Source organism: Filicampus tigris, chromosome 2 (genome assembly GCF_054856515.1).
Source record: "Filicampus tigris isolate MCC_2025a chromosome 2, RoL_Ftig_1.0, whole genome shotgun sequence".
NCBI classification, from domain to species: Eukaryota; Metazoa; Chordata; class Actinopteri; order Syngnathiformes; family Syngnathidae; genus Filicampus; species Filicampus tigris.
Window position 1 is genome coordinate 25464250 of NC_141218.1, and position 17590 is coordinate 25481839.

Here is a 17590-nt window from a genome sequence, read left to right on the forward strand (position 1 = left end):
ATTGTCCTCTGGTTCCCACAAAATAATCCAACTCTCGCTATTGAACTCTAATATAGAAATATGTTGTGTGCTGTTGTAAAACACGCTTCCTCTGTGATTTGGGACCAAAGAAAAACAAGGCTGTTTCATTGTCTTCATGTTTTAAAAGATTTGCCCAGTTGTGTCCTACAATTTATGTGTTCAGGCTTCCTCTGTGCTTTATGGTTGACTTTATGTGCCAAGCAAGCATCACTGCTGAGAGAGGTGCTGCTACTGAATAAAATGTTATGTTTGTATTTGTAGTAGTAGCAGTAATTGAAGAATTTGGAGTGTGTGTGTGTAGAAGTAAAACTAGCATTGACATTAATTATAATAGCGCTGACTGTGATAGTAATTGCAATTATACAAATAAGGTAATAGTAGTGGTAGTAATAAGAAAAGAATATGAGTACTGTAATTAGCATTTTTTTAAGTCGTAATAGTATTGGCAGTAGTAATAAGTAGCAGTTGTAATAACAATAGAAATGGCAGTAGTTGTATTAAATATTAATAGTTACATTATTATATTATTACAGTAATATTAGTATTAAGGCAGCACGGTGATCTACTGGTTAGCACGTTCGCCTCACGGTGCAGGGGTCGTGTGTTCGAATCCGGCCGCAGCCTTCCTGTGTGGAGTTTGCATGTTCGCCCTGTGCCTGCGTGAGTTTTCTCCGGATACTCCGGTTTCCTCCCACATTCCAAAAGCATGCATAGTAGTTTGATTGGACACCGCGACCCTTGTGTGGAAAAGCGGTTGGATAATGGATGGATGGATAATTAGTATTAATATCAATGGTAATATTAGTAACAATAGTAACAATAGCATTAGTAGTGTTGGAGTTGTTAGGTTTGGGTCACAAGGGCACAAGCGCAATTATTAATTCACAAAAACAACTCACTGCGTGTTCGTTTTATCTTTCAAGGAGGCATTCAAATATAAAAATAATAATAAAGTCTCACACAAGTTGATTGAATTTTCCGTCTGTTTCTTCTCTGAAATTCAGGAATCTCACAAAAGTCAAGCTGGGCTGCTTTTCTTAACCTCGCGAGGGACTCGTACCCGTGACGGGCACAGTCAGAAAAGAGCGCTATCTAAAATCTAAAATGCAGACCTCACATATATTTAATACTGCCCTAACAGAGGAATCTAATCAGAAATGTCGGTAGACTCAAATCTTCTCCCTCCGTGGCGTGTCACTCCAAGTCTTCGGTCATCTTGGCGCCTCGAGTCCTGCCCTTGGCTGGCGGCTCCGCAGTCCCAAGGACTCAGCCCTGTGAAACACTCGAGGCAGCATTCCCCTCCACAAGTTTTTATGTTTTTGCGTGTACAGATAAAAGTGTGCATAACAATGAATGCCTGTTGGCGTGTGCGTGCGAGGGTGTGCGTGTGTGTGTCTGTGATCTTACTCAAGACACTGTCTTATGACTGCTTACGTGTGAAGATATTTAGCTAATTGTGTATGATGACCATAAATGTGTAGTGCCATTACCAAAAATGTATAACACAATAACCATCTTATAACACAATAACTATCTGAGCCATGTATCACTAATATACTAATTCACATGAAACCATGATTGTCCATCTGCCATACAATAATCACTTGACTATATCTAGCTATCATACCGGCTTATCTCAAATCCCCCATATCCTTCAGTAGTTGTGATTGTAATAATGTGTATGTTACATTTTTACCATAGTATTATGAACAGCATGAATTGTAAATATAGTCATACTAGCAATAGTAAAGGCTTAACTAATACTAGTGTAATTATTACTTCACTATTAGTAGTTATAAATTTAAAATTGGCACTTGAAATAGCAATAATAAGTCATTTTTAGTATTAATAGTTTTGGGGTTTGCAGTCACTCCTATGACTTAAAAATGTTACAACTGTGCCTCAGCCCATTCCCAAATGGCCTTAACATAATTAAGATCATTATTACTATAGCCCATACTAAGATTTGTTTGAGATTAATCTCAACATTTCTTTTGCCTTAAAGAGAAAGTCAACGCAAACATTTTTTTTTCAAGAATATGTTCTATGCAAGCACACCAGTTGAAAGGGCATTCTGATAAGGAAGATTAATACTGTATATAATTGCAGTATATTGTGGCTTTTTACTGTACTACTATATCCCATTTTAATCAAATACAAAACACGATTCATATAGGCATTGATAAATATATACTCTAAATAACAAGTTTGCATTTCTTAAGTGCTTGGCCTTTGCAATACAGTGGAAGTCTCTATTGCAATGAGCTCTCAGTTGATTAACCACAGCATCTGCCATGGCTTAATATGTGCAGGTATTGCTGTGCTGGAGGGCCCCATGTATGCTGTAGGCGGTCATGATGGTTGGAGCTATCTCAACACAGTGGAGCGCTGGGACCCGCAGGCCCGACAGTGGAACTACGTTGCCAGTATGTCCACACCACGGAGCACAATGGGAGTCACCGCACTCAATGGGAAGTAAGTTGCTTGGCCTTTTCTAACCCTTGCTAGCAGCCTGTGCATGGCAAAATGCTGATTTATGCAATATATAAGGAAAAACTTCCTGACCATCTGCTGCTTTCGTTTCGAGCCGGGGGACGAAATTGATGGAAAATATGAGGGGAAAAACAAACTGACAGCCAACAGAAAAAAAACGAAAGAAACCAAAACATACCACATTGTGAGGAATGGAACAGGACTCGTAAATTATTAATGGTGCAATGCTTTAAAAAGTTACTTGTTTGCAAGAGTTGAATTAAATATTTTGTCCCTACAAAGAATGATTTCAGTCTCATTCCAACAAAACATTAATTGACATATTGTTAAATTAAAAGCTCTCTGATAGTGTCAAATAATTACACATTATTAACAGTAGAGTGAGTGAGTGAGTGAGTGAGTGAGTGAGTGAGTGAGTGAGTGAGTGAGTGAGTGAGTGAGTAGGGCTGTTTTTCTTCAGCTGGACCTGGGACCTGGGGCGAAATAATTACGAACAGTTTGAAATAGGATTCAGTGCAAGCACAAAACCTTCTGTCAGGCTTCTGTCAGAAAAAAAGACAACGAGAACAATTGAAATTAATTTTAGTTAATCAGATGCCTTTTAAATGGTGGCAGGTGTCTGCTGGCTCCATTTTAAAAAGAATTTGAAAGTGGTTGTTAAATTTTGAGCACAGCCGTTTTCTGTTTTTAGCGTGTGCACGCTTGTGCAATTACATCGTTTCAGTTGTTTATTTTTGCTTCCCTTCTTGAATATATTCACACGCAAACAGTCTCGCCGTGGCCATCAAAGCTTTGCTGCGAAACTTAGACTAATGACAGACTATAGGCGAATGGCGAACTAAATAAAGGGCCTTCCGACTATACTTAGTGCGCCTATTTTAAAATTGTTTCCGTTAGTCGTCAATCATCAGCAAAATGGACGTCTGTCGTGACGGATAGACGGACCGTTCCATCACATAGGCGGGAGGCCCAGCTCTGGGAGATATTGGAAAAACTGCAGCAACATAATTGTACAAAAGAGGGCATTTTACGAAATTTTGCTGGTCCGTCATTTGTCATCCGTCAGCGGCCAGGGTGCCCGTCAGTCATTCGTCAGTCCGTAAGTTTTCATGATGAACTGTATTGTAACCGTCAGTCCGTCAGTTCAGTCTGTTAGTTAGTCCATCAGAAGTCCGTCCGGACCAGTCCGTCAGTCTGACGGAATGCCCACCTCTATTATATTAGAAGTGCAATTCGTTAAACCCTTGCCACACGTATTTATTCCAAGACAACACTTTGTGGGCTGACAATTCAGCCCCACTATGTGAAAGGGACTGTAACAAGAACACTCACAGCCTAAATATATTTGTGCAGTTATTTCTGAATGTAGGTCAAAAAAGACAATGAGGAAACTGTTTTCCAAGCCTCTATCTACTGTCTTACTGCTGGGCCTGTGAGCGCCGTGCTCTTAAGGTTTAAGGCACTCGTGATGATTCCGGCAGGAAACCGCTTCTCAACAGTGGGACAGCTGATTTGAATCATTCCTGCCACTTTTCGTGATATCAGTGATGGAACTTGTATTTGGTGCCTGGGGCCTCAGTGGGGACTTACCCAACTTAGTTCCAACTATCACGTTGCAACTATAGAAACGTTGAATACTATGCTAAAACACCTTAATAAAGGCACAATAATAGCACACAGATGTGTCTTGTAAATTATCTTCAACAGTTCAGAATCAATACATATATATATATATATATATATATATATATATATATGATAAAAATATCAAAAACATGTAAAAAAAAATACATAATACTTACCGGAGATGCTGATTATTTACTGTGCATTGTGCCAGGTGAACTTGACTTGTTCTGACAAACCAATCAAAGGACGGAAAAAGGATTTTGATATTTTAGGCCAGCTAGTTGGCCGTGTGAGACAAATTTGAAATCTGAATGCACAAAGAAACAGCCCCCTTGCTAATATAGTTAAAGTGGCCCAGCTCTACTTATTCCCAAAGCCCCAGGTGGATAGATGGATGTTTTTAACTTTATCAGTATTTAAGATTATAGCGCCATTGTTCTTTGAAATTCCCAGATTGTTTGCAGTAGGTGGCCGGGATGGCAGCTCTTGTCTGAGGTCTATGGAGTGCTTCGATCCTCACACCAACAAGTGGAGCATGTGCGCCCCGATGGCCAAGAGGCGAGGAGGAGTGGGTGTGGCCACGTACAACAACTTCCTGTATGCTGTGGGCGGACACGATGCCCCGGCCTCCAACCACTGTTCCCGACTCTCAGATTGTGTTGAAAGGTGCGGGAAATTATTTTCCTCTGGGGAACATGCACAAAGAAATGTTACACAAGCACATTTTGGAATTTCTCCAAGTGTGCGCGAGGAATTCACTCATGGGTGTCGACAATGATGACTTTCACACTGGAACAAAAGATAATTTGTTTCCCCAGACGGATGCTCCTGAGGTCATGTTTTCCATCAATTGATTTATTTCAAGGTGTCTAGCACCATCTGGTGGTCTCTATAGACATGTATGTGACAGAACTGTACGGTACAAGAGTAGTAATTCTTGCTCAGCTACTGTTACAAAAATGTGCAAACTTTATACTAGATATTTATGTATACAATATTAGATTTTTAAAAATGAATACATTAAAGGAGTCAATAAATAAAGGGATGTCGTATGCCAATTAATTATCCATTTGGCTTGCACCAATACAAACTATTTTGGCACATGTGCATTTTTCATTTGTTTCTCTTTAATTGTAATGACTTTGCACTTTGGAAATCCATTAATAATCTTGATCATTAATTATAATTAAACGATTAAATGCTTGAGTGATCTCCACAGATTGGGAAAGTAATTAAAAGCTGAGGTTTTTCTAATAACAGTTTATGGATCAGTGTGAATCAGCTGACGCAATTTAAAAAATATCTACCGTATTGCATATGTGAAATTACATTTAGCAGTGGACTAACATACAACACTGCATATACAACAAACGCAGAGTGCGTTGCTTTAATTAATAGATTGTTTTTGTTATTGCACCCATAACATGACCGTGAACATGAAATTTAGTACAAGTTAGGCACTCTGTAAGTCAACAACATATCACATGCGACTTTTAACCCCACAAAACCGACCATCAATATTATTTTAAATATAAGTTCCCACATTTAATTTGGCTCTTTTTGGACCCATCATCTGCCAGATGCTCTTCCAAGAGTTTCACTATTTGTTGAAAGACAAGCCCCATTAGTGAATGCTAAGGCTTCTGTGATTAAGAGGAATCAAGCCAAGTACACTTGTGAGTTGCTGTTTGCCCATTAAGGCAAAGAAATGAATTAAGATTTAGATAAGGCTATTCAGTCACTGATGGCGTAGTGGCATATTCCCCTGACTTTGGAGCAGACTGTTTAGGTATAGTTCCCACTTAGAAAACGTGTGAATATGAGTGTGAGTGGTCGACTGACTTTGACTGGTGATGACTAGTCCAGGATGTGGTCCGCCTTTTGCCCTAAATCAGATGAGGCATGATAGCTGGATGGGTGGCTAACACTATTCATTCCGAAAAACATTCAGTTGTTGTAGCAGCAGGTACACACTGGTAAAGGATCTTGCTGGTACTCGTGAAAGCAGTGTATTCTTAATCAAACAGTATATTGTATTTATGCAAGTCATCTGTATGTGACTAATCTACTTTACTGGATTAATTTTAAAAAAAGGTCAAATTCACCGTAGCTTTATGCAGTTTGAACATTTGAGTAATTCATTTGCGCTCCACCAGAGGGAGCCCTCATGCCACTCCTGCAACTCGTGCCATCTTTATAAGAATCACTGCATTAGACAAAGATCTTATATTATTAAAGGAAGCATACTTTTGAAAAATTCCAAATGTAGCATACTTAATCCCTGGGATTTTTGGTACTGTGGTCAGAGTAATATTTCACCTCTCTTAGTATGTCTTAACAAAACACATACTGTATGTGACAAATTTCAGGTATGACCCCAAGACGGACACGTGGACCACTGTGTCCTCTCTCAGCGTCCCTCGGGACGCAGTGGGCGTTTGCCTGCTGGGTGATAGGCTGTACGCTGTGGGCGGATATGATGGGCAATCCTACCTTAACACTGTTGAGTCATACGATGCGCAGAACAATGACTGGACTGAGGTAATAAACATCATACACATACACATCACATATAGCAGCCATAACACTAGTTACACCAAGCTCTGCACCAACAGTTCGGCATTAAAAAGAAAAGTAGAATGTACTGAGTATACTCCATATCAAATGACAGTTTTTTTAATCTTATTTTTACTTTTCATCAATGTTTTTCTAATCTGAAATCCACAAATAAGAAATTGTATGTTAACCTATTTTCCGTTCTGCAGGAGGTCCCGCTAAACATTGGCAGGGCAGGTGCTTGCGTGGTGGTGGTGAAACTGCCTTGAGCGCTTTTTGTCCCACGCCTGCTTGGTATAAACAAATGAAGAAGAGCAGACCACCAAAACAACACGGACGCGTCCTCCGAGAGTCACTTGTTTTTATCCTTTCAGCTTTCCAGATTTGTGAGAGGGAAGAAAAAAAACTCTCCCCCATCATTGCCGCACATGTGGGCCCACTGGGGAGGACCCGCTCCCAAACTGGAATGTGCATTCTTGACATTCTCAACCGATCAACAGTTTTCATACTCTTGGCCAAGCTGTAGCAGCTTGCCAAGAGGTTGATGTATTGCTTTGTTATTCTGCTTTTCCAAAAATCTCTGTGTAGGACTACACTTTGGTCACATTATCTGAACTACAGATTTATACATACATGTCAACACTACACTTTGGTCACATTATCTGGACTACAGATTTATATATACATTTCAACATTTTCCAATGGTTGTTGTCCGAACTGTATTGTTTTGGGCTACTTTTTTTTCCCTTTACAGTAACTCAAACAAACACGTCACTGTGAATAATGAACACAGAAGGTAATCAGCTTTTTTGGTCCCTAATACATTAAAATATGTTGCTTATTATCAAGACTGTAGCAATATATAAGACCAAAGTAATTTGCTTGTCCTTAGAAGTCTGGTGGATTGAATGAAGGTTTACAGAATTGTGAATTACACAGGATATATCATATTGATATTTCATATTGCTACAATTATGTTGATAGATTCCTGTTTTAAGATGTGTGCTCAGATTACTGCAGTTGTTATTATGTATTCAAGGCTTATGTCAAGTTTACTGTGTGCTCTGTACATGCCTTCTAGGGTCATGTAGATGTTTAGCGTTTATTGTCCAAGTTTATGACCCAATATCCAAGGCCTATTGCCAAAAATGTGATGTTTTTATTACAATATTTTATATCTTCCACTCACAACAATTAAATAACAAATAATGAATTTCTAACTATTATGATAATATGTTTCCTAGAATGAATGTTACTTTCTATGTTTTTAATCATGATTTTGTACAGCATGAATAGACTCATTTAAGTTCACTGCATGTTCAAATCCATGTTTCTCAATGGATGTCGGAACATTTTGAGGAAACAAATGAAACATTTTTTACCCAAACGGCCTCAGAAGCTATTATGTCGGCGCTGTCAGTTTTGTTCTTGGTGCAACAATTTATAAGCCAAGCATGAGTGTCTCATCAACAGACTGAGGACCAACTCCACCTGCTTATCTCCTTCCCCCCCGCTCATTATTTACCCTCCAAATTGTTTTCAAAGCTCCACCACAAACAGCCTCCTCAAGATTGGTGGAAATGGATTTTGAATACAAAATGCAGTCTTAAGTGTCAACAAAGAATATGTAAATGTTTGATACAGGAACTTGTTGGTCTTATAAAATGGACAAAATATCAACACAGAACAAAAACATTGCGTCACAATCAATTACAAACTGGTCTGTGTATTTTCCCTTTCTATTTAATGCCAAAATGGATCAAGGACTTTATGTTGGTTGATTATTACATCGCAGCTTATTATAACAATCCCTCAATTTGTCAATATGCTGTAGAAGGGCTGTGAGAAAGACCTCAGGCCAATCTAAATGGACACTAATGAAAGTGTTATGACATTGTCGCTTTAGAGTGGTTTTCTTTTTATCATTGAGGCTGAGCAATGGATTATGTTCATTATTTGAGTTTGACTTTTAAAGACAGTGGAATACATATACATTTTTGTGTGAATGGTGCTCTGTATTCACACGATAACGTCATTTTTTTATGATCATAGTCATTATTTTTACCACAGTAATGTGGTGTAATTTACATCGGCAACGAGACAAGAGCTGTTATTACCTAAAACAGGTGTCAAACTATTTTGTTGCGGATAACATTGCACTTATGGTTTCTCTCAAAGGACTGTTAGGACTGTGAAACGAAATAAACATTTAATCGCCTCATATTATTATATGTAACTACTAAATTGATAACTAGTTTTATCAGCGGTCAAGGACAATAGTTGTTTCAACTATTGCTCAAGTAAAATGGGGTTTGGTAACCCCACTCCAAAAAATTCTTGCAATATCTCAACCTTAGTTTTTATCACAAACTGTATGCCAATTACAACGTTTGGTACAAATTTTAATTTGAATCAGGCCTTCAGTTTGATGCCTGTGCTTTAAAACAAGTAACATTATGTAATAAAGGTGTAACACAGTTTACTATCGACTACAGTACACTGTACACTATAGTCAGTTGGGCTGGGATGACACACTTCTGTCACAATATGATACGGATCCTGATACTTGGGTTGCGATCCGATACATATTGCGATACTTAAATATTCTATAAATATATACTGTATTTTCCGGACTATAAGCCGCTACTTTTCCCCTAGGTTTTGAACCATGCGGCTTATTTAAAGGTGCGGCTATTCTGTGGATTTTTCTTTCACCGCCAAGGGCGCTCTAACCGGAATTGCAATACTGTCCAATAAAATTGCCATTAACACGATGTGACTGCAGTTGGAGGAGTTCAACAGGTATAGTGCTATGCACTATGTTATGAATTAGGTGGTATTCAGAAGTACAGCAATAAAAGTTGGACTTTATTAACTGACAAACTGGAGTGGCAGCGGGCAGTGAAATAAAGATAAGCACTTTATTTTCTCTTGGTTCTGTTCCGTTTTAATCAGCAAGTTGCTGCTGTTTTAAAAGGCACCATTTGGAAAGAATCTTTTCGGGTACATACATGTACATTTACGGTTCAAAATCGTTCTGTAAATGCAGTAAGTATCTAATTTTTCAACATAGATAGGTGTGGCTTATAACCCGGTGTGGGCTATATATCGTTTTTTCATTATTTATTTATTTTTTTACATAGAGTGGGTGCAGTTTATATAAAGGTGCGGCTTATAGTCCAGAAAATACTGTATTTAAAAAAAACGGAGGCATTTGTTTCCAAAGTTTTAACTTAAGTGACATTTGACATTTATTCAAGTGTCACAATTGAAAAGTGCATAATCTGCTCCAGTAACTGTTCCTCACACACAAGAGAGTAAATAAATAAAACTCACTTTATAAAGCTCAACTAGTCTCGTCCACTATTTAAATGTGCCGTTGATTTAGTCAGAGGCAAGCCGGATACTTTCTCCTCCATATTTGTAATGATGTGTTTGCTCTAATAAAGTTTTGTAAAAATCGGATAGTACAGTACAACAGCTGTGTTTATAAGTCGTGAGCGCAGCGCAGCGCGCTCTCGGCCGGCCAGCGGCACGGACGACTTAGACTTCGCCAAATAAAGTATGAAAGTGTTTGTTAGGTTTGTCTTAGGTTGTCTTAAAACAGCTTACCTTAACTACAATCCCGCGTTGCATTTTATCCAAAGGACTTTATTAATGTTATTGTGCAAAGATAAAGTTAATGCATGATCCCTATCCGGCGGCCATGCTTCTTGGAGGAGAAGAAGAAGAGGCCGTTTTACTTTCACTTTTCACGACGACGACGACAAGCGTTTCAAAGTGCAGGATTGGATAAATTACACTATGGCATTCTAGTTAAGGTAAGTCAATTTTATGATAAAAATAAAAACTTTAACATAGTTTTTAGCGAACGTTCCGTCGTGATCGTCAGCTGCCGCGGTCGGTCGAAGCTAAAATCTTATTAGAGCCTACAGCTTGGTATTTATATACTTCATTTATTACTTTTACTTATAGTTAAATTGATTGTTTAACAAGTAACAGAGGCGCAAATCCCCCCAAAATAAAACAGTATAATAAATATCAAATAAAATAATAATAATAATCATAATCATAAGTCAGACTCTACTTTGCAGATTTCATTTATCGCGGCGGGTTCTGTCCTCCCATTAATCGCGATGAATGAGGGATCACTGTGTGTATATATATATATATATATATATATATATATATATATATATATATATATATATATACATACATATACACACACACACACACACACACACGTCTATATATCGATGGACAAAAATGCAAATCCTATCTGACAGAGGTGTCAAATGCTGGTCCAGAAACGACCACAACCACAGTTTGTATTTAGCCACAGGTGCTTCTACTCAACCGCAGGTAAACCATCCATCATTAGAACCCCGTGAAATTTTCAAACACGTGTGCCAGTATTAATAAAAACAATTGAATGTAGGAGAGGAGCCAGGGCCCACCCTACTGGAATTCCAATAGCACCCAACTCATGTAGAACCCCTACATATCCCTCCACACCCCCAATTTGTGACGCTCGGGCACAGGCGAGTGCGCACACACCTATATGCACGCACATGCGCGGACACGCACCCACGCCGACACACACGCACACGCACACGCACACGCACACGCACACCACCAGCCCACAGTGTTTTCTACCTTGCAGCACTGACAATGGAGGAGCATTACACAACAATCACTCATTAAAAGAGCACGCTCCTTCACGGTGACATTATCAGACAGTATCATAAATGATCAAGAGAGGGTGCTGTTGTACCGCACAGAACGTCACGCTTGCACATGACGCACATCACACAGCACTGCAATTTTTAAAATAACCGTCAAGTGACATTAAGAAAGCCAAGGACGAATACTTGAGCTAATCACCCCGCAAAAATATTAAAATGATGAAATGAAGGGAAATTGGAAGCAGAGGTGTCTTCTGTCTCTTCTTTCAAATGAACATATCTTGCTGAGTTTTAACCAAAACGACTCGAGAGAGGATTTGTCAGATTTTAAAGGGATGGCGGTATCACAGAGTTTGAAACAATCGTGTGTAATTGCTTGACAAAAGCAGACAGATCGTGCTATTTTGGATCCCTGTTCTCATGTTTTTATTTTTTTTATTACTCTTTTGTCTCTGTCTCTCAGTTTATTTATTTTGTGTGACAGTGAGCTGCAGGGATGAAACGAGATGTGACAAATAAGCAACAAGACACCATGAGTTGGAATCTGTTTTATATTAATAGCTGGTCTTTTACAAGGGTGTTTATTTATACAGCATATTTTTTTCAACTTGGAAGAAATTAAAAACATAATATCTCTGTGGTGGGGAATTAGCCAGCTGGCTAATAGTGGAAGATTTGCCAAAGTGGACATTGGGTTTTAGCTATTTAAATAATTAATGAGGGAAATAAAATGAATACCAGTTTTCATCTAATTAAAAAAATGAAAATTGAAATAATCTGTTCCAGGGTCAAACTGCAACCGTTGCTCCAGGTAAAGGCAATGCTTTGGGTAACATATTAAAACTTTTAACTGTTAAACAAATGTCGAAAGACGTTAATGGGGAGGTGCGGGAGGGGGAGGCATTTTTGGTCACATTTGTTATACTGTTGTCATAATGCAATCTTTTTACGTACTCATTCACATTATAAAAACAAATGCGACTTCTAATCTGAACGGAATGTGTCTGCAATGTGACACACATGCGTACAAAGTATGATCTTGAGTGACACAGTGTTCAAGGAAGTAAAAATGGCCCTATATGTAGGGGTCTTATCTTTTTATCATCTCATATATACAAAGGAGCGATGCGGGAGTAGGGAGAAATATTTTGGAAAAATTATGCAGTGCTTATTGATCTCCTCATTTGATAGAGACGTCTATTTAAGATTACGTCATGTCTTTGCCGTGTGTAATAAATGAACCATCTGCATGGCTGAATTACTAGCACCACAAATGTGAACTTTATGATTCATGTTTCAAGTGGAATTGAATTAAAGTCAAATATAAAGTCAACACTATACTTAGCAGATTGCAAGTCTGTCTCCTAAAACGCTCCCCTGACTGTGCGGAAAGCATATTGGGCTTTGCTGACATATAGGGCGGATGTGTACGGATGAGTATTCATATTGCAGACACGTAGCATACATATCCGATTTATAACCACATACGAAAGAGGCCGGGGTTGGACTTGAAAAAATCGGAATTGTATTGTTCACTCTGCATGAAAAAAATCATGTTCCATTTTGGCAAAAAGAAATAGAAATTGTGCTGCAGTGTGAACATAGTCTGTGTCATTCACTTGCTGTCTTATACTGACCTTTTACGTTCAGAAGCTTTCCACAAACTATGGCGGAATAGTCACCTCTGTAAAATTTCAAAAATGCCCTTCTCTTGTTTGCCCACAACTGGGCATAAGACTAACAAACAGAAGCAGAGCAAAGGGACCTTGGGCAGCTGAGAGGATTCAGCAGCAATGTAGAATTTGAAACGTTTCTGCTTTTGTTTCTTTTTTAATGAATTGATTGTTTTTCTTAACTGGCTTGTGTTTTTTCAATCTTAAATTTTTGCACATTCCAGTTTGTATTTCAACATTATTTATAAATTGTGTTGAAAGTTTGGTTTCAGTGTGGGTGGTTGTGTTTTGTTATTCATTTCTTCAGTCATTTATTTAATAAAATATATCAATCGTGCTGGATTTTTTTTTGGGGGGGGGTCTCTATGTGGTCTCGAAACACGTTGACCGATGACATGATGACCATTCATCCTCTACATCTGTGTTCAACTTTATCTCGCAAATCTAAAAGCTCCAAAGAACACTACTGAGGGAAAAAAAGGTTTATATGTCACAAAAAATAAACTGCATGTAGGGGATCATCTTCACCGCAGGGACAAAAGACAAGGTAGATCCTCGTACAAGTGCTTCAACAAATTGTCAACTTGAAAAAAGATTTTCTTGTCATGCCAACGTAAGTAAGCCCATTAACACAGTACTTTTGACGTGCAGCTCTGGAGCCATGTCAGGAAAAATACTCTGTTTGCCTCTTCTCTTTTTGGCTTCTGGCAAATTGATTTCATACTATTAAAAAATGCATGGGGGGACATTGTGACTGCATTCATAGATTTTTACTACACTTATATTGAAAATGCATGCTCCTGTTTTGCTAAGTACTGAAGTGGGTTCAGGAGCTACAAAAGCAACTCTAGCCTTTAAAGTGGAGGTCAGCCCAAACATATCTTTTTCAAGAATATGTTCTATGCAGACCCACTAGTTGAATCACGGCATTCTGATTGATATTGTGTTTATGGAACTTGAGTTAAGCAGCGGAATCCACCCATTTTTAGCCATGTCAGGTGGCGGCCATTTGATCACTTCTGTCGACTGAAAATGACATCACAACTACTCAGGGCTCAGGTAATGACCAATCACGGCTCAGCTTCAGAAAACAGGTCAGCCGTGATTGGCCGTTACTTGAGCCCTGAGTAGTTGTGATGTCATTTTCAATCGACGGAAATGACAAAATGGGCGCCCCCAGATATGGCTAAAACAGCTGGATTAACTCTTATTCCACAAATGCAATATTTATCAGAATGCCTTGTTTCAACTAGTGGGTTTGCATAGAATATATTCTTGAAAAAAACTGGACAAAATATGCCTGGTGTGACTTCCTATTTAAGCCACCGTTGTGGCGATAAATTAGATAGCAGAGTTTTCATGAGTCCACATACAAAGAATGACAGTTGCTTCTCTTGGCTGATCAAAGGCGGCGGACGAGTTCCATACAACTTTCCACCCTCCATCTTTCCCCCTTGGAAGCCTTCCTCCATCTAATGATAGTTGAATTCATTGTCATCTCATTATCTTTGAAGAGGGGAAAGATCCCTCCCGTACGAGTGGGCACCATGTCTCTTGCCATCAGACGGGCCGCGGGATTGCTGAAGCACATTCTCATCTCATTACGTTGAGTGAGTGATATCAGACACGTCCCATCTGCCCAACGCTTTCAACGCACATGGCGTCATGCTTGAGCCACACGGGCGATACGGAGATGCTGTACACGGCCCATCTGCAACAGGGAGAGGCCGGTACCATGAGCAGGCTGGGACTCTAAATCACTGCATTTTTAAAGTCACTCTCAGAGTGAGAAAACTGTCTAACTGTGGGTGGGCAAAAGAGCTCTTGACGTGCATCAAAAATGTTGCAACACATGGGGCAAATATGAGAGTGGAGGCTAATGTTCCTGTAACTCGAGGGCCCCTTGCTTGATTACACCAATAGCCGTAGGGATTTTGGTACCCCTGCATTCCTCCTATCACCGAGGTACCCTCGAGCAAGGCACTCGTCATGTGGTGGAGAGCTTTCCACTGTGCGTCACTAATGTCATTTGCTTGCTTTGCTAATTTCTAAATGGGTTAAATACAGAGGTCATATTTGGTGTAATGCATGCTCTAATGTCAATAAAAGTCTTGCTGTTGTTGCTGTGGAATAATAATCTGTCCTTAATATTCCCTCAACTTTCTCAGAAAATATAAGTGCCATATTTTCCTCCGATGTCACCTTTTCACAATATCACAGTACAGACAGGACAACATTTTAAGATCCCTTTTCCCAAATAGCAATGAAAAAGATATCTTGACATGCTATTCAATTGTAAACCATTTTTGCCCTTTCACTGTTATGTGTCTATTTCTCTCTTGCACTTTGTGATATGATGGGGGTTGGGCGGTAGGGGTGACTTGCGGCACATCATGCGCTGAAACGCAGTCAGTGACAGGGTGTGGCCGTCACGCACTGAAACGTAATCATTGACGGGCAGGATGGTACGGCTGGTTGGCGGGTGGGATGGCCAGGACCATCCGGAAAATACACCGTGGCGAAGGAGACAGAAGGGGGCTAATGGGCGGGCCTAGAAAAATTAGGGTGGGCCTGAATATTTCTCTCACTGAGCACAATCCTCCTGTCCCGACACATCGTATATTCAAATCAAATGACAAACTGAATAATATGAAGTTCGGAGCTTCCTTAGACAACCACAATTATGCCATTCTTGATATTCAATAAAATAAAAAACACAGCAAAAAACAAATTCCAAAATAATTTAATAATAATTAACTAAAAATGTAAAATAATATATTTTTTCATGAATTTCACTGGGTGGGCAGTCTGTCAATCTGGGTGGGACTGTGCACACCCAGGCCCACCCATGGCTCCGCCCCTGGAAGTAAGTCAAAGGCTTCTTCGACATATACAGTCAGCATGGAGTAACAGCCCATTGACAAAAACACTCTACTACAACAGTCCGACGGCTGTTGCTTTACTTTCTTTCTTTTTTTCTTTTTCAATGTTGTTGGCATAGGTTTGTTTGTAATCCACTCTCTAAGTTTTAAAAGAAGAGGACGTATCTTAAAATGCACTTTGAGGTCTTTTTCATTCATGGTCCTTAATAATTTAATGGGACCAAATTATTATTATCAGGGCCCGAGCAGCAACTGCTGCGAGGCCCCTATTGTTTTTGTAGAAATTATTATTAATATTATTATTATTATTATTATTATTTATTTTTTCTATGTTCTCCGTGTTCAATTGTATTTTTGGCCCCTAAACATGCAGGAAAACTCACCAAACTTTGCAGTCTCATCGGGCCTGGAGAAAATTTTTATATTTTAAAGTCGCCATAAACGACGCAAACGAAAAGGCTCTGTAGCGCCACCTAGAGTAGGAAAACAATACAGAATTCCAGCCCGTTTGAACTTGGCCTACGAAAATTGGCAGACACGTGTAGCACCCCAAGATGTACAAAAAATTCCATTGCAGCCATAGTCTAAAGTGTACAGCACTAATGTCAAAGTCAAGGCCTACGTGCCACATCCGGCCCGAGAGAAGGTTTTCTACGGCCGATGGGATGATATTGCTTTATTATTAAATCCGGCCTGCAGCAAGCCGGTGTGAGTAGCAGATCGGGTCCTTCGCGCCTGCCGATGACGTCACGCATTAAAATATATTGTAGGGTCTTCCAAGAACACAGACGTAGTTTAATTATCACATTTTTATTAGTCCAACCGGCTACTGTGGGCCACCGCCGACGCCAATACAATGCGACAACCGTTCAGTCAAAAAAGTGCAACACCTCTCCTCCTCCGCTCCTCTCCCATCCAACGAGCCGCGCGATGCATTCATTAACCTCGGAAACAACACAACTTGGCAAGACACAAATTCGACCACAACACAGATAACTCGATTCGTTACACTATTTCTGTAATATATTTCTTTGCATCTATGTTTGCCACCCCCTGGCTGTTGTTATAATGAACATTACCGCTACTTTTGTGAGGATCGTCCTTCGGTCGTCTGCGTGCCTACTGAAGACTTCACATCACTTTTTGTGACTTTCAGAATCGGATTGTGGTGAAAAGTTATTTGGCGTAAAAGACGCTTTATTAAGGCATTGAATGCTCCTCAAGCACTAAGTGTTGTTAGCGAGAGACGTGGTTTTTGTTTTTTTTTCCTCCTTCGACACAGCTAGCTAGTAGTTTGTTCATGCCAGCAAACTCAGTAGTTGCAGATTGCCCGTGTTTTACCACGTTTGTTGTTGTGTGTCCATGTTAAAAGGTGAGTTTAATCATTTAGGTCCGTGTCAGGTAACTGCTGTACATAATAGCCTAGATATATTTCTCGTGAGTGATGTCACGTTGATGAATACTAGTTATTTCGGCTAGTATGCTAACTATTCTAGTGATGAAGTGTGAATGTGTATGTATTGTTTGGCTTTTAATTGCGTAATACAGTGAATTGGAATATTTAGGCATATTGTTAACTAATCGATGTGCATTGGATTATGTTGCTGGGTTATTCTTTGTCTGTTGTTGCAAACCACAATAAATAGACGTG

The 17590-nt window shown here is 39.4% G+C and overlaps 1 protein-coding gene across 1 annotated transcript in view; it reads left to right on the plus strand.

Annotated features, from left to right (window-relative positions):
• The window catches only part of klhl4 (kelch-like family member 4), a 42543-nt gene extending 32769 nt beyond the window's left edge, over positions 1-9774 (plus strand). Inside the window, exons 8-11 of the mRNA XM_086023702.1 lie at positions 2334-2496; positions 4594-4806; positions 6510-6681; positions 6906-9774. Of these exons, the coding sequence (XP_085879828.1) occupies positions 2334-2496; positions 4594-4806; positions 6510-6681; positions 6906-6965 (608 nt within the window). The 3' untranslated portion in view covers positions 6966-9774. The remainder of the gene's footprint in view (positions 1-2333; positions 2497-4593; positions 4807-6509; positions 6682-6905) is intronic.
• Positions 9775-17590: the final 7816 nt, after the last annotated feature.